Here is a 24,225-nt window from a genome sequence, read left to right as displayed (position 1 = left end):
AACACTCAACTGATTACCAGCTTCGGACACTGTTTATCTTCAGCCTGTGCTCCCTATTCTAACCACGATCACTCCTCACATTTTTACTTCATTCATAATCTATGCAAAAGTTTTTGTATATTATCTATCTACTGCCTGAGAATTACATCGCTATAATGTAAATTATAGAATGTTGCAAGGACGATTAAAAAAAAGGGGACTGCGAAAGGTAAGCAAAATGTTTCAGATTGTGAAATGGGGTATCCCTTGTTTCCTCGACATCGTATCTTCTATACTAGCTATAAAGCTTCAGTTTCCTTTTGTATTGTGGAAAATCAATCTTTTTTTTTTTCCTCCATACTTTCTCCGTTTCTTTTTGTTTATTATTTCGATACATTAAATATTCTAAAATAGAATATTTTAATTATTTAAATTTTTATTGTGATTCCTTATTTCTCCTTATTATTCCCACATTTTCCTTTCTTTTATATGTACGTCAACCAGCTTCCACCCCAGCAAGTCATTTTAGCGACAATCTACTATAAGAAACTTATCTACCTAAGGAGACTCACGTCATCTTTCTGTCCATTACTTTCTCCCATCAATCTGTCCTCCACTCGCCATTCGTTTACTCTTCATTCTTTCTTGTCGCTGCCAGCCTGACTTGCTTCATTTACCAGTCTAGGCCTCCTGCAGAGCTAGAGGAGACCAGAACCATCTATGTGGACATTGTTCTTGCTTCTCGCGCTTTTCTTCCACATGTCTATTGTTTAAACTCGAAGGTAATACTACCTTCATCCAAGTTATTTTTATATGTACCTGGACATTCCAACCCTTTATGACACTTTATTATTTACGTGCTCTCTTCTCACTCATATACATACATACGTACGTATGTACATATATAATTCTACATTGATGTAGCAATGTAGTGGTCATCCTGTTTTACAAAATGGAAAATGGGAAAATGGTCTGGCCGAAATAACCGCCTCCACCCTCATATCGTTACCACACTAGCTAGTTGCATTACACTATTCCAGCATCCTATGATCATAATTTAGTTATGTTCCAACTTTGTCATTTTATTTGGGAATTTCATCATTCTCAAATGTTTTACACTGATTCAACATAATATTAAGGTACATATATATAGGACATTTTTACCCTTTACCAACACTTACACGTGCGTGAATACACATATGTGATGTGTGTGTATTCATGTATGCATATATAAATATGCATGTATAGATTTATATTTGTATGTACATACAATCACACACACACACACATGAATATATATACGTATTTAGTGTATGTATTTACATATATGTATTATATGTGTGTATGTATGCGTGTGTGTAATGTGTGTGTGTGTGTGTTTATATATATATTTATATAGGGAGAGAGAGAAATCCAGAAAGACGTGATGAAGTAGTGAAGGCTGATCTGAAGATGCTGAACCTCACAGAGGAAATGACAAAGGTGATTGGCGATTTTCAGTGCTCAAGAAGACCCCTCCATTGCAGCAAAAACGAGGTCCTGAAAGTATTTTGTTTGCTTGTACGAGCTAGGCCCTACCCCTACACCCATTCTGACCTATCAAGCATTACCCATACCTTATCTCTCTACCACAGTTCTATCTATGGTACTACTCGGTTGCTGTAATCACTTGAGAGCATATATTGCATCCCTCCCCATGATTTTTTACATAACCAGTTACCTTCTTCTGTCCATCCCTTCCCATACTATTTTCACAGACCACTTTTCTTTGCCTACAATTATCTCTTCCTCTCCTCATCCTTAACCTTCTCATATCTGCTATCATTCCCAACGCCCTCTTATTTCCACCATCAAACCCCACTCCCTATGGCCAGCCTTATGTACCTTTACATCTCCCTCCCCACCATTCTTACACCTTGCACATCTTCCCTATACTTTCTGATTTATCTATCTTCCTGAGTTATCTCTCTCTCACCTTACCTCCTATCCATACTGCAGCTCCATCCTTGTTTATCACTTACTACATTCACTTCTACCTGCTCTCTTTCCCTGATTTTGATTCACTGTCTATGTCCTCTCTCATGTTCAACTTCTTGTACCTCAAGAGTTCGCTCTGGTACCACATCATTACCATCTTTATCTTCTTCCCTGCTACTCTCATCCACCCTTATATAATGCAGGGTAGCCATGTTTTTCCTCTGTAGCAAGTCACTTGTGCTTATCCCTTTTTCGTACTTTTGCCTCTCGACACCTGGCAAAATTCCACCTCCTCCTCTCAAATGCACCCTTGCCACTTAGTCCAGAGTGCTTTTTCTTTTTCTTTTGCTATTGTGCAAGTTACTTTGTGACTCCTACTTGTGCTGGTGACATGAAAAAAAGCACTCAGTACAGATTGTAAAGCAGTTAGTATTAAGAAGGGCATCTGGCTCTAGGAACCATGCCAAAACAGACATTGGAGCTCAATGCAGTCCTGAAAGTTGCCAGATCCTATCTAACTGCCCAATCCACATCAGTATGGAAAACAGACTGTAAATGATCCTGATGATGATTTTATATACACACACACACATAGGCGACAGTGCTAAGCAGTGATGTGTATAATTACAGACATGTTGCCAGTTCAAATATGCTTGAGGCATATTCGATCCCATAAGAAAGTCATTCACTGTATTTTGTCATGGAGAAAATTTCTCTCTCTAGACAAATGGGTGGTAAATACACCGAGTCAGCTCACAGCACCATCTCCTCTTCAGCCACAGAGACTGGAAAGGTAGGCACTGCAAACTGATACAGGAGACAGGTCCATCTTATGATATTCCCATCATCAGTCAATGACTGGTTGCATTATACAGCAGCTCGCCATAAATTAAATATGGTGTGACAAGCCATTGAATAGTGCAACCAGTCATTGAACAATGACAGGAATATCATAAGAGGGATCTATCTCTCGTGTCATCTTGCAGAATCTCCCTTTCCAGTCTCTATGGCGGAAGCGGAGATAAACACTCTGAAATGCATGCGTCCCACAGTCTGGTTAAGTGGCACTGTGAGCTAACTCAGTGTATTTACTCCCATTTGTTTACAGCAGGGGTTCTCAATCATTTTTTTCTATGGACCCTTTTCATTACTATTTTATTCTTGTGGGACCCCATAACCATTTGATGTTTAAAACCTAGTTTTATAGAAATTTCTTTCAAAATTCCTATTTTGTTTAACACACATTAACTTGTAATAGGTTGAACAATGCAAAATGTTAGAGAAAGAAGCCTAGCAGCTTCTTCCAATAAATACATCAAAAGCAAAATTTTTTTCAGGGGCCCTTAAAATACTATTGTGAATCCTTAATTTACTATTTTGCTATGTGGACCCCCAAAAATCGTATATGGACTCTCGGGGGCCATATGGACCCTGGTTGAAAACCACAAGTCATTGCCAACAATATTCTTGTATAAGAATAATAAATTTAATACAATTAAACCTTGGGAGAGGCATTATGCCGGTAATAAACACACGCACTGGTTCAGTCCTTTATTAATTTATATAGTTTTTTGTTAAATTAATATAAATTAATAAAGGACTGAACCAGTGCGTGTGTTTATTACCGGCATAATGCCTCTCCCAAGGTTTAATTGTATTTCTTTCAACACACGTATCCACATCAAGAATCTTGCACACGAAATACACATACGAAAAATAATAAATTTGTACTCCACCAAAGTATAGAGTAATTCGTCAGATTAATGTAAAATTGTTTTTATCATAACTGAACATAAAAACAAACATTAATATATATGATATATAAATATGTGTGTGTAAATTGTATATATATGTGTGTGTGCCTCTTTGTCTTGACATTCTGCAATAGTTGTAAATGAATGTCACAATACATGTGGGAATATTACTGTATTTAGGAAAGAGCGACAGTTTGTGACAGGAAAGACATCCAGCTGTAGAAAGTCTGTTTCAATGAATTCCAGTTGACCCATACAAGCATTGAAAAATGGATGTTTAAAATGATGTGTGTGCATATCATCATCATCGTTTGATGTCATATATAGATAGATACACACACACACACACATTGTGTTCTTGAGCAAAACACACTATTTCATGTTGCTCTGCAATTATTTCATCATCTAACGTGTGGCATATCATGCACCTGTATAGATAATGTTGATTTGATGGAAGGAGTGGAGCTTATGTGCTTACAAACATTTGATCACTGTCAACAAATCAACTATGTGGTTGTTCAGCAAGAAATTGCAGAACTCACATTGTCTGACAATGAGAGAGTTCATGATAATTATCATCTTTTACTTGTTTTCATTGGACTGTAGGTCTGCTGAGGCACCTTTTTGAAAGATTTAGTCAAACTAATCAGCCTAGTATTTATTTCTTTAAAGTTTGATACTTATTCTATCAGTCACTCTTGACAAACCACTAAGTTATTGGACATTAACAAATTAGCACCAGTTATCCAGCAGTGGTGGGGGATATGTGTGTGTGTATAATCACCATCATCCTTATTTAACATCTGTCTAACTCATGCTGGCATGGGTTAAACAGTTCAACAGAAGAGGATGAGCCAGAAGACTGCGTTGAGCTCCAGTGTCTGCTTTGACATGTTTTTCACTGGTGAATGTCTTTCCTAATGCCAACCACAGGGTGTACCAGGTACATTTTTCATGGTACCAGCACTTGTGAGACAGAAAACAAGACCCCCTTGATCAAATGGAGGAGGTTGCAGTATTGTGGGAAGTGGCTTTGTGTCAAGTGTAGAGAGAGTAAACTATAATAGAGTGGTAGGAGCTGGTATCTTGCTGTAGAGAAAATACATGGCTATCCCAGGGGGAAATGGAGAAAGGATAATGGCAATGAAAGTGTCAGGGCATACCACCAAGGGACAAAAAAGTGGATAAAAAGATAACAGGAGTGTTGAAGAGGGCTGTGTGGACAGGTTTTTGAGAGTGAAGGACAGTGACAGATAGAGATGCGAAGAGACATGACTGCAGTGGATGGTGTAAGATGGTTCTTCTCTTAGTTATATTTATATACATATATTATTTATTATAAAATACAATTTGGTATTACTAAATTGAATATTCCTGTATGTTTGGAATTTTACATTCCCTAATATTATATCATCATCATCGTTTAACGTCCGCTTTCCATGCTAGCATGGGTTATAAATATATATATATATATATATATATATATATATATATATATATATATATATATATATATATATATATATATATACACATATATGTATATATATATATATATATATATATATATATATATATATATATATATATATATATACATATTAATATATCAGGTCAACCCATAAGTTCTGTCCGAATTTTGAATTAAGAAAACAAGTGATCAAATGTTATATTTAATTGAAATTTAATCATCAATGTACTTTCCTTGATTATCTATGACTTCCTTCCATCTATTTACGAGTTTTTTAATCCCATCAATGTAAAACTCTTTTGGTTTCAAAGCGAAGAACTCTGAAATGTCAGTTTCAACCTCCTCCTGGCTTGCGAAAGTTATGTCCCCCAAATGATTCTGTAAACTATGAAACAAATGGTAGTCTGAAGGAGCAAAGTCGGGAGAATAAGGTGGATGAGGAATTTTTTCCCAACCAAGCTCTTCGATTTTCTGTGATGTGATCTTTGCTGTGTGGGGTTGCACATTGTCCTGATGAAATATTACTCCTTTTTGATTCACTAAAGCGGGTCTTTTTTTCTTCAAAGCTTTTTTTCTTCAAAGCTTTTTTTCTTCTCTCAATTAGGTGGTAAGAATTCAAAGTCAATTACTCCTTTGCAATACCACCAAATTGAGAGAAGAACTTTTTTCCCATGAAGTTCCCTTCTTGGTAGTGGTTGAGTTTTTTCCCTTTTACCAAAGCATTTTTTACAACATTTAACATTAAATTTCATTCAATTTTTAAAAAGGTAAGATCGGACAGAACATATGGGATATATATATATATATATATATATGTGTGTGTGTGTGTTTGTGTTTGTCCCTCCAACATGTGTGTCACTTAGCGATTCGGCAAGAGAGACCGATAGAATAAGTACTAGGCTTACAAAGAATTAGTCCTGGGGTCGATTTTTTCTACTAAAGGCGGTGCACCTGCATGGCCCCAGTCAAATGACTGAAACAAATAAAAATATAAAAGAACATATATATATATATATATATATATATAAACAATATATGAGTATATGCATATATATGTACATGTATATACATACCTTCATCTACATGTACATATAGATACATAACTGGGTACATGACGTGACAAAAGAACATGGACAAAATGATTAAACAAGGTACAACAAACAAGCAAGCCACATAGAAACATCTCCTTCATCAGCTGCCACCATTAAAACACCGGCGTTTCGAAGAATTAAGGCAGTACGCATCGTTGAAATGGTTCTTCCCACGAACACAAATTAAATTATTTTCGTGGAGGGTAGTGGCAGACGGAAAACGAAACGGTGAATGAACAAACAAGCAAAAAGGCTGTACAGCCAGACATGAAATGTGTATGTATTGAATGCTGTGAAGCACGAACAGGAGGGGCAAAGAAGTACGTGCGAGCTTGGGGAGTCCAAGAACGAAAAGAAATAGCAGCCGGACACACGTGACCAAGGCTGTGTAAAGAGAGAGAGTAAGAGTAGCAGAGGGAAAAGAAGGAGAGGAAGTAGAATAAATGTGAGCAACGAGAGGTAGAGAGAGAGAGAGATAGTAGTTGTAACGGTGAGAGGCGAAGGACGAGTAACAAGAGATAGATATAGAGATAGAGAGAGTCGCGTTAGAAAAATAGTTAAAACTTACTGTATAAAGGTTAACACGTGCGTTCTGTTGTGATACAAACAATATATGAGTATATGCATATATATGTACATGTATGTACATACCTTCATCTACATGTACATATAGATACATAACTGGGTACATGATGTGGCAAAAGAACATGGACATTTATGTATATTGATATATATATATATATATACTTATATGCACCTTGTGTATGTAGACAGACTCATATTTAACATACAAATTGTATAGATAAGAGCAAGGAAGTGCATATATTTTAAATTATATATACATCTCTCTCTCTCTGTGTATATATATAGACATAGATCAGATGATAGCTAACTGAAACAACATATTATAAGTTATAAGGATATTTAAACAGACCTATCAAATGTTAGAAGTAATGCATATTTATATAAATTATACACTAAAATGAAATAAAGTAAAGTAAAAAAATTTGAATGATGTAACAAAAATGGAAGCTTTTTAAGAACACGACGGCACTAAACTTGTTGAAACAGGGATGGAATCAAGCCTTGTATCTGAATTGTCTATTATGAGATGTGATTAAGTTAGTTCTCATATTTTCTTTTTAAATTGAATTTAAAAGTATAAAGAATATTGTGGTTGTACTTGATGATCACCTTGTTTCATTTAGTTAGAAGTTATGTATTGGAGAGTAAAATTTCTATTGCTTGTGGATAATCAGCATGGCCTCTGTTCTGCTATGTACAGAATTGCAAATTTTAGTGTTCCACTACAAGCCATACTCAATGTTTGAATTTTTCAGTTGCAACATGTATTCAACTAGTAAAGTTGAGTACACCAACTTTGGATTTTTAAAAGATTGCACAGTTGCTTGAAAAAACTTTTATGTATTGGTGCAGGCTGTGTGGTAAGAAGTTTGCTTCCCAACCACATGGTTCTGGGTTCAGTTCCACTGCATGGCACCTTGGACTAGTGTCTTCTAGAATAGCTTTGAGCTGACCAAAGCCTTGTGAGTGGATTTGATAAACAGAAACTGAAAGTAACCCATTGTGTGTGTCTGTGTTTGACCCTGCTGCTGCTTGACAGCTAGTATTGGTGTGTTTACATCCCTATGACCTATCAGTTTGGCAAGTCCTGGGGTTGATTTGTTTGACTAAAACCTTTCAAGACAATGTCCAAACATGGTCACTGTCTAGTGACTGAAACAAGTAAAAGATAAAAAGATAAATGTTTACTGTAGATCCAATGTGTTCCCTAGAGCATTCATATTATATACATGCTCTACATCTATATACTATGTTTCGAGCAAGACAATAGCCATTTTACAGGCAATCATTGATATTTTTGAAATTGTATGTTTTAGGCTCATTACTATTCTTAACATCTCCAATACTTATCACCTGCAGAGGTGTTTGCTTAAGAAACCATTGCCTGGATGTTTAGAGATTGATTATTAGAAGGAGTATCATTAATTAGGCCTTGTGGTTGTTCATGGTCATAAATGGCTCTGAAGAAGCTAAATGTTTATCACACTAAAACAGTTACTTATAGCAGAAGCAGCTGTAAGCTAATGAAAATGATTACATAACTCATGTCTTTTTGTCATTATTTATTAACATATAAATATATGGGTGTATTATTAATATATTTGCTGAGAAGGCAACAAGCTTAACAGTATTTTGTACATCTTCACATTCTAAGTTCAAATTCTGTCATGGTCAACTTCGCCTTTCATTTTTTGGGGATTGATAAAAAGTGAGAACTGGGGTTGATGTGATTGACTTACACTGTCTCCTGAAATTGCAGGCCTTGTGCCAAAATTTGAAATCAATATACATGCCAAATGGTGTAAGTGTTCACAGCTTCAATTTCACTGCAGGGTATCATAAGCAAATGCCATTTTCTAGACCTTTAGTTTGACCTACACTTCATGTTGAAATCAGGTAGGTAGACAAACAGCATAGGAGCCCATCATATGGATTGTACCTATAATTCAAAGGTATAGTTTTGTCAGACACTATGTCACTATCTGTTAGAGAATTGTATTTAAGGGTACAGGTATTTGTGTAATGCTCAGCTTCTTGGTTGCTTAAGAGCAATTAATTCAGTTTACTGAACATCTGAGTCCTAATTTATTAAAACTGAACATAAAAACAAACATTATAATCAATTAATGACACAGAAGATGGATTTGGTATTTGTCTTTATTGTCAATTGACAAATGCCTATTAGTCCAAAAAATTACATACACACACATATATATTATATAGAGATGTGTACGTATATAGATATATATGTGTGTGTTTGCAAATGTGTAGTTCTCTGAAGTGACTAGACTTGGTATGTATATAAACAGATTAGCTACTTGCTTCTGTGAGATTGGTCAAGTGGTGTAGACACTTGATGGAACACCATTAAGAGTCGAAAATCAATTAAGGTAGCTCATTTTTTTGGTCATTGTATGTCTACTATGTAGGTTTACACATATATCATTCTATTTTCTCTGCCCACTATTCCTGTGTGATGGGAGTAGAGTCCTTAAACATCTCCATAAAGTCCTATTAGAAAACCAATTTTACACTTTCCAGCTGGATTCTGAGTGTGACCAACTGAGGCAATCTATCCCTAGGTCTTCTGCCTGTTGGCTTGGCTTGACGAATCCATCTTGCAATCCTTTCCTTTGACATTCTAATCACATGCCCTTAGTACTAGAGCTGTGATCTCTCAATTTAGGAGAGGAGCAGTTTTATCTGGAGAAACTTCTTGATCTCTGAGCACCTCACCCTATTGACAAATAATGTTCCTCCAGAGACCCTTCAAAGGACCCCCATTTTGACTGCTTGTATCCACAATTACACTCTTGGTCATTACCTAACATTCATGATCATAGAGTGAGGATAAGCACAGAAACCAAATTGAAGAGAGCAAGTTTGGTTTTTTTATCAATCTTTTTTGCCTTCTGAGGAGCAAATGCTGGAGCTGGTGCATTCTAACATCCAGTTCAGCCTCTGCTTCTTGTCACTCATGAATACGGGCTTGCTACTCTTAAACTTTTCCCCTTACCTAAATGATGTTCCACTAATATGTAGAACGTAATGAGAAAACTCTCTTGAGAGGACAAATGTCTTATCCCTGCCTTGCAGCACTTGGCAGCAAACCCATTCAGTGCATGCTGGAAATCACCTTCTAATGAGCCAAGTAGCACCATGTTGTCTGCTGATCAATCCTACACTCACTGATTATGATATCACTTCTACAACAACTGCACATGTCAATCCAGTTCAAAAAATGATGACTTAATCTCACTCTGTCTGTCTACACACACACACACACACACACACACACACACACACACACACACACACACACACACACACACACACACACACACACACACACACACACACACACACACACACACACACACACACACACACACACACACACACACACACACACACACACACACACACACACACACACACACACACACACACACACACACACACACACACACACACACACACACACACACACACACACACACACACACACACACACACACACACACACACACACACACACACACACACACACACACACACACACACACACACACACACACACACACACACACACACACACACACACACACACACACACACACACACACACACACACAGAGAAGATACATGCTTACTGTTGACTGTCAGAACAAAGAGTACTCAATACCATAGAGATTAATAACTTGCCTGATAACTCTGAGAGCACACAAGCAAAATTCCAGAGAAGCAGCATACTAATTCACAATTTTGTTTCCCCTCTTCCTTCTTGTTAGGCAAATAAAAGACAAAAGTATTGACTAAATAATGGTACATATATAGCAAATACCACAATTTGTCTTTCTTTCATCATACACTCTCTACTATTACATATGTGTATGACACTTCTTAGCAAAAAGATATGTAATTTTTTAAACTTTGAGAGTTGTATAATTATTAGCATACCCGTCAAACATGCCAACAGTTCTATTAATGATAGAAAATGGTGCATCAGATCAATGGGAGAAACCATTGATAAATGTCAGTAATCAAGTAAAAATATATACATATACAGAATTGAAGTCCTTGAACAGATACAGTTGTAATGTCTTGGTTGAAAATATTATCATCCACATAACATATATATATATATATATATATATATATATATATATATATTTATTTCAACATGTGGAGCCATTAATCCCAACACATTTTTCTCTCTCTTTCTATTTTTTCCTCTCTCTTCATTTTTTCTTCTCCTCCCTTTCTGTTGAAGAGAATAGGCTGCAAATGTCAAAGATTTTTCCATTTTTCCTTAGCATCAAACTAATACATCTGCTTGTTGTTCCTTCATCTGTCTCCATCTTTTGTTTATTGTACATTTGAACCGTGTGTGCGTATGTGAAACATCCACTTTTGCATCCTCGCATGGATCAGACAGATTTCATATATATGCATAAATATGTATATATGTGTGTGTGTACATTTTTCTGTCTAATTGCCTTGACATCAGGCAATAGTTGTGAGTGTTACTGTCACGGAAGATGTGTTGTTTTTAATCTTCCACATAATCATGTTTAGGCATGGTGAAACATCACCTTACTTGGAAAGAGGTAAGTGTTGGGTGCCATCTAAACGATGTCATTTTTCATATGTGATGGAGTGATGTTGCAAAATTTGTCTTGTACATATTAATTTTCATTATGTCCTTTATATTGTATCAAAATTTCATGCATTTATTTGTACAGTTAAGGAAGTTATTAAAAATTGAAACCCGTCAGTGACTTTTGGAACAGCCCTGTATATATTTATATATATGACCAAGACCTTTGACATTATGCCATGCTTCGGAAGAAGACCCATCAAGCCTAGTGAAATCGTAGTCATAGCAGATACTCATGTCATGCAACTGGCGCCCATGCCGGTGGCATGTAAAAGCACCCATTACACTCTTGGAGTGGTTGGCATTAGGAAGTGCATCCAGCTGTAAAAACCATGTCAGATCAGATTGGTGTCTGATGTAGCTCCTCAGCTTACCATCCCTGGTCAAACCATCCAGCCCATGCGAGCTTGGACAACAGATGTTAAGTTAAATGATGACGATATATATATACATACATATGCATCAATATATATAAATGTACGTTGCTACGTACCTACATACATGCATACATACATATATGATGGGGTTCTTTCAGTTTCTGTCTACCAAATCTACTCACAGGGTTTTGGTTGGCCCTGGGTTATAATAGAAGACACTTGCTCAAAGTCCCCATCCGTGCATGTATGTGTGTGTTATATTTTACTTTTGCAGTCTATGTGACTATGTTGGAGCACAGCCTTCAAGTTTTTAGTTGAATGAATCAGACCCAGTACTTATTTTTTCAACCTGGTACTTATTCCAGCAGTTTCTTTTTGCTGAAACTCGTAGTTACAGGAGCATAGACAAATCAACATTGGTTGTCAAAAACTAACAGACAGAAATACATGCACACACACACACACACATACACATATGCATGCATGCACACACACACACACACACACACACACATTCATACATACATCTTTCACTTTCCATGTATCAAATCCACTCACAAAGCTTTGGTTGCCACAAGGTCTATGATAGATGATATTTACATAAGGTGTTATACAGTGCGACTGAATCCACAACCATGTTGTAGGGAAAGAAACTTCTTACCATACAGCTACACACACACGTGTGTGTATATATGCATATTTATATACATATGCATATATATATATATATATATATATATATATTTTTTTTTTTTTTTTACACTGTTACCCTGCTACATTATAAACTGGTCTGCTAGTAGGAAAAAACCCCCAACCTATAATAAATAGTGGTATCACTAAAACCAAAAGAATCTTTATAACCATATCCATGTATATTGTTTACCCCTTCCCTTTCCTTATCTGTAAAAGGCTGGTGCCCTCTTAAGCTTTAAATCACTAGATCTGATAAGATGAAACAAAAAAAAAAACAAATAAAATCAGTGACAGTTAAAATTCTGCTTAGAATTAATTACTAGCCTGTATGGTCTGGCTAATTCAAAATGGTTTTTTGTATTCTTCCTTCCCACTTGGATTGTTTAAATGTAGTTACAATAATATGTCCTTCTACTGAAATGAAATTTCAGTAAATTTTCTGTATCTTTGTGCAGCTGAAGATTGCTCTGCATTTTACATTTAATGTAATGCTCACATTGCTTAAATAAATGGAGTCACATGAAACAATCGTACTGCATTAACCTTGAATATCCTTGTTGCTTATTTTGATATATATATGAAAAATACCAAAAAAGAACAACAACATGAGGACGTGGTACATGTAAAGTATTAGCAGGGAAGGAAAGAAAGATGGTTTAACATTTCGAGCAATGCTCTTCTTCAAAAACAGAGGAAAGTCCAATAGAAAGGAAGACAGAGGAAGAAAATTGCCAATGGTTCACATGTGATTACATGCATGTGCATACAAATGTGTGTACGTGTGAATGTGTTAGCCTTTACTTGGGAAAGGAAGAAAGGTTAGTTTCAGAAAGGGCAAGCATGGAAAAACATGAAATAGAAAGCAAAAAATGTGTATGTGTATATTCTTCTATTTGTATCAGTCATTTGACTGCGGCCATGCTGGGGCACCACCTTTAGTCGAGCAAGTCGGCCCCAGGGCTTATTTTTTGTAAGCCTAGTACTTATTCTATCGGTCTCCTTTGCCAAACCACTAAGTTATGTGGGCGTAAACACACTAGCATCGGTTGTCAGGCAATGGTGGTGGGGACAAGCACAGATACACACACAAACACACACACATATTCAGTTTCCGTCTACCAAATCCACTCACAAGGCTTTGGTCAGCCCGAGGCTATAGTAGAAGACACTTGCCCAAAGTGCCACGCAGTGGAACTGAACCTGGATCCATGTGGTTGGTAAGCAAGCTACTTACCACACAACCACTCCTGCACCTATATATATATAAAATAAACGGAACTCCAGCTCGTGTCAAATGATTTATAGAAAGTATAAACCTTATAAATTGGAACAAATTCAACAGCTTCAAATGCTGAAGTGTTACAGAAAATAAAGTATATATAGATACAGAGCATATTATATTTATTGTTGGTAACATTTACTTAGAAATGTTAGGAGTTGAGGCAAAATCTGCCAATTTAATAACTTCAACCAGCTACCATTCTTCAGTTCTACAGCAAAAAATTCCCCTCCATTTTGGATTTTGTAAAGATTTCTGTCCTATAATAGAAACAGAGAGCATAGAAAAAGTCTTACATGTCCACATGATTTCATAATGTTTCATGGAACTAAATTAACTTATTTGCAAAAGTAAACTCTTTAGCACAAATTACACAAATTATCATACAGGGAGGTCCCAAAATGTTGTATGGTTAGGAAGTTCCCCATATCACAACCACACAGCTCTGGGTATGATCCCTTTGTACAACACTTTCATTAAGTGTCTCCTGTATCCTTAAGCTGACCGATAACTTGTGAGTGAAATTTGGTTGACAGACACTGTACCTATTGTGTATATGTGTGTGTGTGTGGCTGTGTTTATGTTATGTCCTGTAACTTGATCATTCAACAAATAGATATCGATATAATTAAAACCCTATCTTTAAGTAATTTATTAAAACCCTATCAGTATGATAGATTAAACTCTTGAAGGTGGTATTCTAGCATGGCTGCAGTCCAGTGACTTAAACTATGTGAGGTGCAACCATAGTAAAAGAATATACTATGTTCTTTTGCTGCTAAAAAGCTGCACACACAACTCCTACAATATGCACACTGCAAAACTGATGTGTCCCTTAAATGCTAGCTAGATATGTGAGTACTACACAAAAAAATTGCAATCTCTTCTAGCTCACACAGTTGTTTCAGTTATAAGACACTATTCCTAAAACTTGGCCCTTCATTTCTAATCTTTCAGAAACACAAATTATATACAAATTCAATTACCTCTCTTGCATAAAACTCTGTTCTACTTTGCAAAAAATGCAAATACCTTTCAGTATATTAAAACAAGTTTGGCAATAAATTAGATGTAACTTATTTGGGTAATTGCATTGCACCCCACATAAACACAATTTGAAAAAATGTCTGTAGCGTAAATCTAGAACATATTGTCACATTATCATCATCATCATACACCCACTTTTCCATGACTGAATGGGTCAAATGGAATTCATAAAGGCAGATTTTTTTTTGTCTGGATGCTCTTCCTATCACCAACCCTCACCTGTTTCTGAACAAGGTAATATTTCTCCATGGCCAGATATGTTTTTTTACAGAAGACGGGAAACAAACAGCATTGTTTGTTTAATGGTGATGCTTGCTTACAATCATTACATGATGCCAGACAAGGGTACATGCACATACATATACCTATACACACACACACACACACACACACACACACAGAGGCCTCCTTCAGTTTCCCTTCACCAAATCCCCTCACAAGGTTCTGACTAGCTTGGGGCTATAACAGAAGAGTGGGAATGAACTTAAAATCACCTGGTTGGGAAGCAAACTTTTCCAACCACACAGCTATGCCTGCACTTATGATGCTGCGTAATGTAACTAATTCTTTTTCTTTGCCTCTTTAGCTTATGAAATTTTTAGACTTCCAGTTTAACAAATGTAAGAAACCCAGCAAATATGGTAATTGTTTTCCATCGTCCTTGAATAAATCACTTAACTATCACATTATCTTCTATTTTGATAGGTGATAATTCCTCTGGTTTTAAGTGTTGAAAAGTTGCTAATTCATATTGTAATAAAAATTATTTTCATTTCCAGCATGCATTATTGCATTTTTCTTTTGTTAAAATAATACAAAGTTTATTTAAATATCTCAGCATTTATTTTCCTCTTCATTCTTCAGATATTCATGTTGGAGAAACTTATAAAAGAAGCTTGAAAATGAGACAAATAAAAGTTATAAACTCTTCAGCATAATTTAACATTGTTTTGGAGGAAAAATATGACTGCCACTGAAATGTATCACTTTTCAAACTCATTTGCTCTAGTCCAAATTATTAGACTATTTGGGAAAATATTTTAAAATTTGTTGTATAACAGTTCAATTACTTTTCAAAGTTTATAAAAAAATTTATCTAATGCCTTATTTGTTGAAATTCAGTTTATATTTTGAATTTCTGGGGGCACAAAAAGCAATCAAGTCAAAGTCTCAGTATTACTAATGAACCAAATGAAATGAAAGACAGAATAATAAAGAGGTTAGAATCCCTTCATAACTATTTTTTAGTTTATTAGATCAACAACTTATTTTTATTATTTAAACTTAGTTGTTGAGAAATCAGTTAAAACTTTTACCTATTGATAGAAATTTAATTGATTTGAAAGTCAATGGAGAAAACTTATGTAGTTAACATTAGTGGGAAATCCTTCTCCAAATATGGCTCTCATAGCCCAAATGATGAAGAAAGAGCACTTTCACCACAAGATGAGCAAGAACAAACATTAGATCTTTCTTACCGAGACAACAGTCATCTTAGTGTACCTAATAAGCCTTATGCATGTGATTTGTGTAACAAATGTTTTGCCCAAAAAGCTCATTTAAAACAACATTTAGTTACACACAGTGGAGAAAAGCCTTTCAAATGTCAAGTGTGTGGAGATGCTTTTTCTCGAAATGGTAACTTAACAAGGCACATGGGTATTCATGGGAAAACTATTTCAAATGGTAGTCCTAAATCATCTATTTGTCATTCAAGTATGTCACATGAACATAGTACATCATATCAAGCATCAACTTACTCAAAACCTAAAACATCTAAAGTTATAACAGCAAATGATAAACCTTTTAAATGCCAAATATGTCCTTGTTCATTTTCTCGCAACGGTGATCTTACAAGACATCTAAGAACACATGGAACTTCTTTACCATCATTGTCTCATACAGCTAACTGCAAAGTGTCAACTTCATCATCATCATCAGCGTCATCAGTGTCGACAAATCAGTTACATCATATTCAAAACCCATTTAACTGTGATGTTTGTTGGGAAACGTTTACGCAAAGAGCTAAGTTAAGCCAAGATGTTCATAAAAGGATACATAAGGCTTTAAATCCTTTTCAATGTGAATCTTGTGGAAAATGCTTCTCTCAAAGGACGCACCTGACAGTTCACCGACAACGGATTCATTCCAATGGAAAGACATTAAACAATTCAGACAAGCCTTTGAATAATTCATCTTCAACTCATTTACAAAGCTCAAATGAGAAGAATAACGATAATCCCCTCAGTTGTGATGTCTGCTGGAAAGCCTATTCACAAAGAAACCATCATGATTTACATAAACGGATTCATTCTGCTGTATTACCATTCAAATGTAATATATGTTCCCAGGTGTTTACTGACCGGGGCGAATGGAAACGGCATCAGAGGTCTCATCTTGGCAAAAAGCTCTACTCTTGCAGTCTTTGCAATAAAACATTCTTAGAAAGATCACACTTAAAAGTCCACCATCGAATTCACACTGGAGAGCGACCATTCAAGTGTGGTACCTGTCAGTTTGCATTTGCAAGGAAAGATCATTTAGAACGGCATCTTCGAGCCAACAAATGTAATAACAAAATGAATGATGATTGTAGAAATTCACCTGATAGCAATAATGCCAGTAACGACTCACATAGTGATTTAATCCAGCTACATTCTCATCATCATCACCAGCAACAACAACATATGAATGACAACAGTGCACCGCCTACGACTGCTCTAGTGGCTGCAAATTCTGTGTTGGCTCATTCTCATCATTCTGACACTTCATCTGGTACATTAGTGCAAACTTCTCCACAACTAGATATTGCATCATCCCATCCTACTACAACAGACCTCATTTCTGCCGCTAATAACACTCAGATGTACCCTGCCACTATTCAGATGTACCCTACAAGCATACAATTATATTCAGGTGCACCAGTTTTCCCAACAATTCAAGGAGCAACTTTTCTCTGTATTTAGATTACCTGCATATTATCAGTACTAGAAAGGAAACAAAATGCTCCCATTATTTAAAACTTATTTTAAATCTCTACTGCTGGTTATCATCATTATCATCATGTCATCCACAACACCATTGGAATTAGACCAGAGTTGTCTTTGAATGCTTTCAATACATTTGAAAAACACACACACACACACACATGCACACACAGATGTGTGCAAATAGATAAGTCTAACAACTTCATATAAGCTATTGTGAATTGCACTTTTCACTTTTTACCTCACTTTCTTATGAATCTCCTTTTTGCCAGACCATTAGACACACAACCACAACAAAATATGGTTCCTTAATATGTGTGTACAAGTAAAACGATATATATATATATATATAGGCAAGTCTTCTTTTGTGTTTTTCCAGTTTCTTTTCCACAAATCCTTTTTCGATCTTGTATTTCCCTTCAATTTTTGAAATAGCAATACTAAAATATAGATACTATAGGAACTTTACATATGAGCATTTTGGAATTTTACACACACACACTGTGTGCACATGGGTGTGGGTGTTAGTAAATATTACAATTTAAGGGCAACCATAAGATCAAGGGAGAGAATTCACTTACTAAAATGAGATGAAGGAGAGACTTGAGAGTGATTGAACTTCAGTCTATATACATGTCTTTAGTACTAAACACAGCTTTTTGGTGGTAAGCATGGAAACCAAGTGGATATTTATTAACAAACTTGCAACATATTTGATGAAGCATTGACTTTGTAAACATCTCTCTTGGTTGGTGACAAAACTATTGTAACCAATTGGAAGTGTGAAATATCTTGACTACATACATTTTAATGATTTCACTAGTGAAATCTTAAAGACATATACAGTTTTACATGCAATAAGTCACAAAAACCATTAAATGGCTAACTTTTTGGTGTTGTTGATTGCAGTTTTGAATTCAACTTTAACTCATCAATACTTGTATATTGTTTACATTTTATGTACACATCAGTTTATAAATATATGGGAATATTTGCATTTATTCATATTTGCATGTGCATGGCAGATGCATATGTAAACATTCAAAAATATGCCATGATTGATGAAAGGTATTTTTCTATGTCCCTTGTTCCTTCTTGCTTTTAAACTTAAAGTGTAACCTTGATAAGATTTAGAAAATAAGTTATCACATCCGTATCAACATAGGATTCTCATACTCAAAATCAAAGTAACAATGACATTGTTCATTTGCACAGTTTAAAAAATAGTCTCAGCAAAACTGTATTCAGAATTGAAGTAATTTAGTTAAATTAAAAACTAGATCTTTTAAAATATTTCGTCATTGCTAATGTTATTGACTCTAATATGCAGATACCTACCTCTAATATTCAGATTTTGCTGAATAGTATACAAAAAAAGGCTCTAATATCAATTTTCTTTTGGATTACTTTCATTTTCATCATTTATTTATTGTAGGTCAAAACACTAAAAACATTTGCAATTTTTAATTCATAGTTGAAAAGTTTGGAGAATTGGGTGGGTAGATTATTAACCTTTCTGAAGATTCTAGTTCATTTCCATTACTGTGTGCTATTCTGTGTCTTGAGAAAAGTACTAAACTTCTATTTCATTTACTGGAATCTGTGTAAGTAAGACCTGGGAGACAGTTTGATAAGAACTGTAAACTAGCTTGAAATAGACAATTTATGAGTTGTTGTGGCCAGTGATATCTTTTCATACAAATAAATTAATGATTTAAAGTTGTTTTCTAATTTTCAAGCTCAAAGTGGCCTTCATACACTGAAGAGCAAGATAGATATAAGATTTCTGTAACTTATCCATTTGATTTTGCTTGTCAGATTATATCAATATAGAAAACAATGATAAAATAACAAAAGAAAATAATTTAAATTTCAAGACATTCTCAATCAAAATTACCCTTAAATAATGCTGTACTTCTGTTTATTTTTTCATCAGCATTAGTGAAATATTTAGGTAAGAAAAAAAGAAAGAAAAAATAGAAACTTGATAAATGGAATAAAAAAAAATTAAGTTAATGAATTAAATTAACTATTAAGTCTATGGAAATGTTTAAGTATTGCAGTTCTCCTCAAGGTTACACTTCAGTTTTTAATTTGGTATATCTGCTCTTCATTTGGCAACAATTTAATCCACATTTTATTTCTTTTATGTTCTCCAGAATATTTGGTAAAAACCATTAAAAGTTTTCCCCATCATTTCTGTATAAAGAAAACTTTAGTTTTCATTTCAGAATAATTGTTAAATTTCTTTGCAGTCCATCACTTCATTCTGTAGCTTTCATTTTTTGTAATAAAAAAATACTTCTAAAATAGATTGTCTTTTCATTACTTTATCACAAAAAGTTACAGAAAAGATAGACTCTGCAGTATCTTGTTAATTTTTTCAGACAAAATATATAATAGCAATCCCAAAAGATTTAGGTGGTATGGTTAACCTCACTTGTAGATTTATTCATAGACCAGAATTTTTTAATTTCTACTTGTATGCTGTGGAGGCCTAATGGAAGTTGAATGTCCATAATGTGGTATAAACAAATTCAAAGAATCTGTCTTCATTGATATGATAGTGCAGTAATATAATAAATAACGTTAAAGATCTTTTCCAAAGATTTGAATGCCCCTTGACTTCAATATAAATTTTATTTGAAAAAATATTATGCTATTTTATGTGATATAAACATAACATAGTATGATTAGAATTTAATTCTTTATATCTGCAATATTTATAGTAAAATTGGTCAATTGATCTTCCTCTCCACTTATATTTTTGGACAGTGTGGCCCCAGCCACTTCAACTCTCAATGCTGCTCAGACAAAAGCCTTGTGCTCTGTTGAAAGAAAGTAAGAAATTCTTCCTTTGCCACATCCAATCATTTCTCTGAACTGTTTATTTATATATATCTCTCTCTCTCTCCATGGTCATTTGAATTTTTCATGATATATTATCCACCCCACACACACACCAAATGGCAGAAAGCTATCCTGATTTATTCCCATTTAGTAAACTAAACTTTAACCTTCCTCTCACACTGCCTTTGTCTCACCCATATTACATGTACATCTTGTACTCGGTATCACTATCCTTCTCCCTCCTTTATCAAATAACTGAGGCTATACACCAAACAATAATAATTCTTTCTAGTTTTGGTACAAGGCCAGCAATTTCTAGGAGAGGAGCATGTCAATTACATTAATCCCAGTACTTGATTAGAACTTTATTTTATTGACCTCAAATGGATGGAAGGCATGGTTGGCCTCAGTAGGATTTGAACTCAGAATGTAAAGAGCTGTCAGAAATACCACAAAGCATTTTTTTCCAATTTGCTAACAGTTCTACCAGCTTAACAATAATAATAATAATAGTATTATTATACCAATGATATTAATTGATAACAAAGTATACAACACTTATACATTGCAAAATTATGGGGAATGGGTGAATGATAGCAAATTAAATGACAGGACAACCATAACTGTGTGAACCTTCCAATTATCAGCATGTCACAGCGCAAGTTTTTTATTCCCAACAGGTTCAGAAATCTAAGAACAATCAACAAAATTATCAGTAAACCTCCCACCCACAGTTCCAAAACCTAAGGGCTGTCATCATCAGTGTAGTCACAATGACAGGTAGGTCTGGTGAGATTGTAAAGATGCTGGAGCAGAGAGGAGTGGATATGCACTGTGTACAAGAAGTAAGATGGAAAGGTTCCTTAGCTAAACTCTTCACAGGCAAGAAACAGCAGTAGGAATATTGATTAAAAGTGAGGGTGGGGGTTAGTGTAGGCATATTGTTAACTGAGAAATAAGTACATAAAATAAGTGAGAAATTCATGGTGTGCAAAAAGATAACTGAATAGTTATAGCAACATTTTCTACAAGTTAGATTGACAGATAACCAGAAGTGAGGCTTTTCTGCAAACAATGATCAGCAGTGATTTCATTATCATAGCTGGCAAATTTAATAGCTATGTTGGTCAACACCACAATAGCTTCTGTGATGGCCATGTTACAAAAAAAATTAAGATTTCAGGTTTCTGGTGTTCTGTGATGGAACTGACCATACAATGTGAGACTTAAGAAACCTGGTAAATACACAAGCATAGATTTCACCAGAAATTGAAGCAAACTGTGAGAATCAAAAAGAAAGTATACATATATACAGGGTTTATATAAAAATATCTTGAAATACAAAAGAGGAAATTTATTCAATAAAATCACCATTGGCTTCAACCACGGCCTTTAAACGACTTTGGAATCTCCTGCAACTCTTCTGGATGGTCTCCTTGTTTAAGTTGGTGAGTGCTGTCATAATCCTTGGTTTCAGTTCATTTTTGGTGTTAAAAGCAGTTTTGTTGGTCAATTGCGCCTCACACATAATAATCAAGGGGTTGCAGCCTGGGGAGAGGGGCGATGTGGTCGCAGAAATTGTCTGACAGTCATGACTGGATCCTCCTGCTTGTGTGGCATGGTGCAGAGTCCTACTAACAGGCATAGGGTCTTCCAGCAACTACCCTCTTGACCCACCCATGGCAGCACTACTTCCTCCAGACATTTGATGTAGGCCTCTGTGTTGAGTCTGAAGCCATGTGGGAAGATGAATGAAGGCATAACATTGCTATCACTAGTGATCACTCCAAACACCATGATGTTGATGGGATTTTTGATTTTTATCACTCTTGGTACATGTTTTAGGGACCTAACTAGCCAGCGGTTGTTCTGTGTGTTCACTATCTGATCCTGGTAGAAATTTTTCTTGTCTGAGAAAAAACAAAGCATGTTTGATTGGAGGGGATGCTTGAGTTTGTTCGAAAGCTTTGTTGCACAATATTTACTCTTGTCCTTAATGGTTTGGGATAAAAATTGGTCCTTTCTTGTCTTGTATGAGGAATATCGAATGCCTTCATGCACTACCTGCCTGATAGACACTCCCATGTCTCTGGTAATGGACCTGATTGACTTGGAGGGATCGTTGTCAATCATGGCTGCCGTGCCTTTGTAATCACCATTAAACTTATCCAACTCTTTCTGAATCCTCTGCACTCTCCTCAGATTGACACCCAAACACTCTGAAATGTTCATAGTGGAGTTTCCGGTGCAAATGCCAAGCACTACAGAATGTCGTTTCCAAATTTCTGGCAGAGTGAATTGCATCATAGTGCTGTTTTTCTCACAGATGATGCCCAACTGACCTATACTGTGTAGTCAACAAGCAATGCACATGTGCAAAATTAAAAATATAAAATGGCAACAATTTACCCATCAAACCTTGTATATTTATATATATATATATATATATATATATATATACACACACATATATGTGCACATACATTTATATATACAGACACAAATATGTATGTATACATATGCACATATAGATACATATAAATATTCATTTTCTCATGTGGTTCTCATAGCAGTCACAGCTATTACAAGGGAGGTAATCTTTTCATCATAATTCAAAACTAGATTAGAAATTTGAAATTGAGGGAATTTCAAGAAAAAGATGCATAGAAGTCACAATAATTCTTTTTCTTTTTTTGTCATACAAAGTACTTAAAATTTCTAGTCATTCATAACCATGTATAATGCTATTTCATTCTGTTTAGAAATCACCAGCATGACTAACTTGTGACTTAATTAAACCTTCAATGAAATGAGGTATTTTACAGTCTGGAAAAAATTCATGGAATGTGTATTTTGTTGTTGTTGAACATGTTTTTTGTTGAATTTTAAATAAGTGGCATTTCCATTTTGTTCAACCTCTGTATACGCTCTCATATATGCACACACACACACACACATCTATATGTGTGTGTGTGTGTGTATATATAGAGCATGATACTGTAATTTTTTTTGTGTGAGATAAAATCTCTTTATAGACATGTATTAAAAGCAATAAATATTGGAGCAAGGCAAACATTAGAGCAGCAATGCCCACAAGAATAGCAGGTGTGTTTCACCAAACTTGGGACTTGTGAATGCTGTGCAACACATTTGTTACTTGCTTAGATCAAATTCTTGTTTAGATATATTGGAAAAAGTGAATAATGCATTCACTGGTAGTACAGTAAGCTTTAAGAGCTGTAATAAAATAAGTGAGTGCAATTGAAGAGGCATTGAATTAAAATCGTTATGTATGTATCATACTAAATATATATATACAACATTAAAAGACATGACACTGTAGATTTTATCTGAGAGAATATTTCTTCATAGTTTTGTTGTGTTAAAAAACATTATATATCAGAAAGTAAGACAAACATCATTACAGCAGTGACTCACGAGAACCACTGATGCAATTTGCCCTACTTATATAAAC

General features: G+C 35.1%; 1 protein-coding gene across 2 annotated transcripts; it reads left to right on the top strand.

The window, feature by feature from the left end:
- On the top strand, nt 1-20,210 carry LOC106884033 (uncharacterized). 2 transcript variants are annotated; one of them, XM_089362541.1, is made up of 3 exons: nt 1-208; nt 1,379-1,461; nt 15,778-20,210. In XM_089362541.1, exon 3 carries the CDS (start codon nt 16,263-16,265, stop codon nt 17,877-17,879), a length of 1,617 nt encoding a protein of 538 aa, XP_089218667.1. In that variant the 5' UTR covers nt 1-208; nt 1,379-1,461; nt 15,778-16,262; the 3' UTR covers nt 17,880-20,210. The 2 variants fall into 2 exon arrangements, with proteins under 2 accessions (XP_089218667.1, XP_014790725.1); XM_014935239.3 differs by lacking the exon at nt 1,379-1,461.
- Nucleotides 20,211-24,225: the final 4,015 nt, after the last annotated feature.

This window comes from Octopus bimaculoides, chromosome 14 (genome assembly GCF_046866305.1).
Source record: "Octopus bimaculoides isolate indiv1 chromosome 14, ASM4686630v1, whole genome shotgun sequence".
Lineage (NCBI taxonomy): Eukaryota > Metazoa > Mollusca > Cephalopoda > Octopoda > Octopodidae > Octopus > Octopus bimaculoides.
This window is presented reverse-complemented; position numbering and strand designations above follow the sequence as displayed.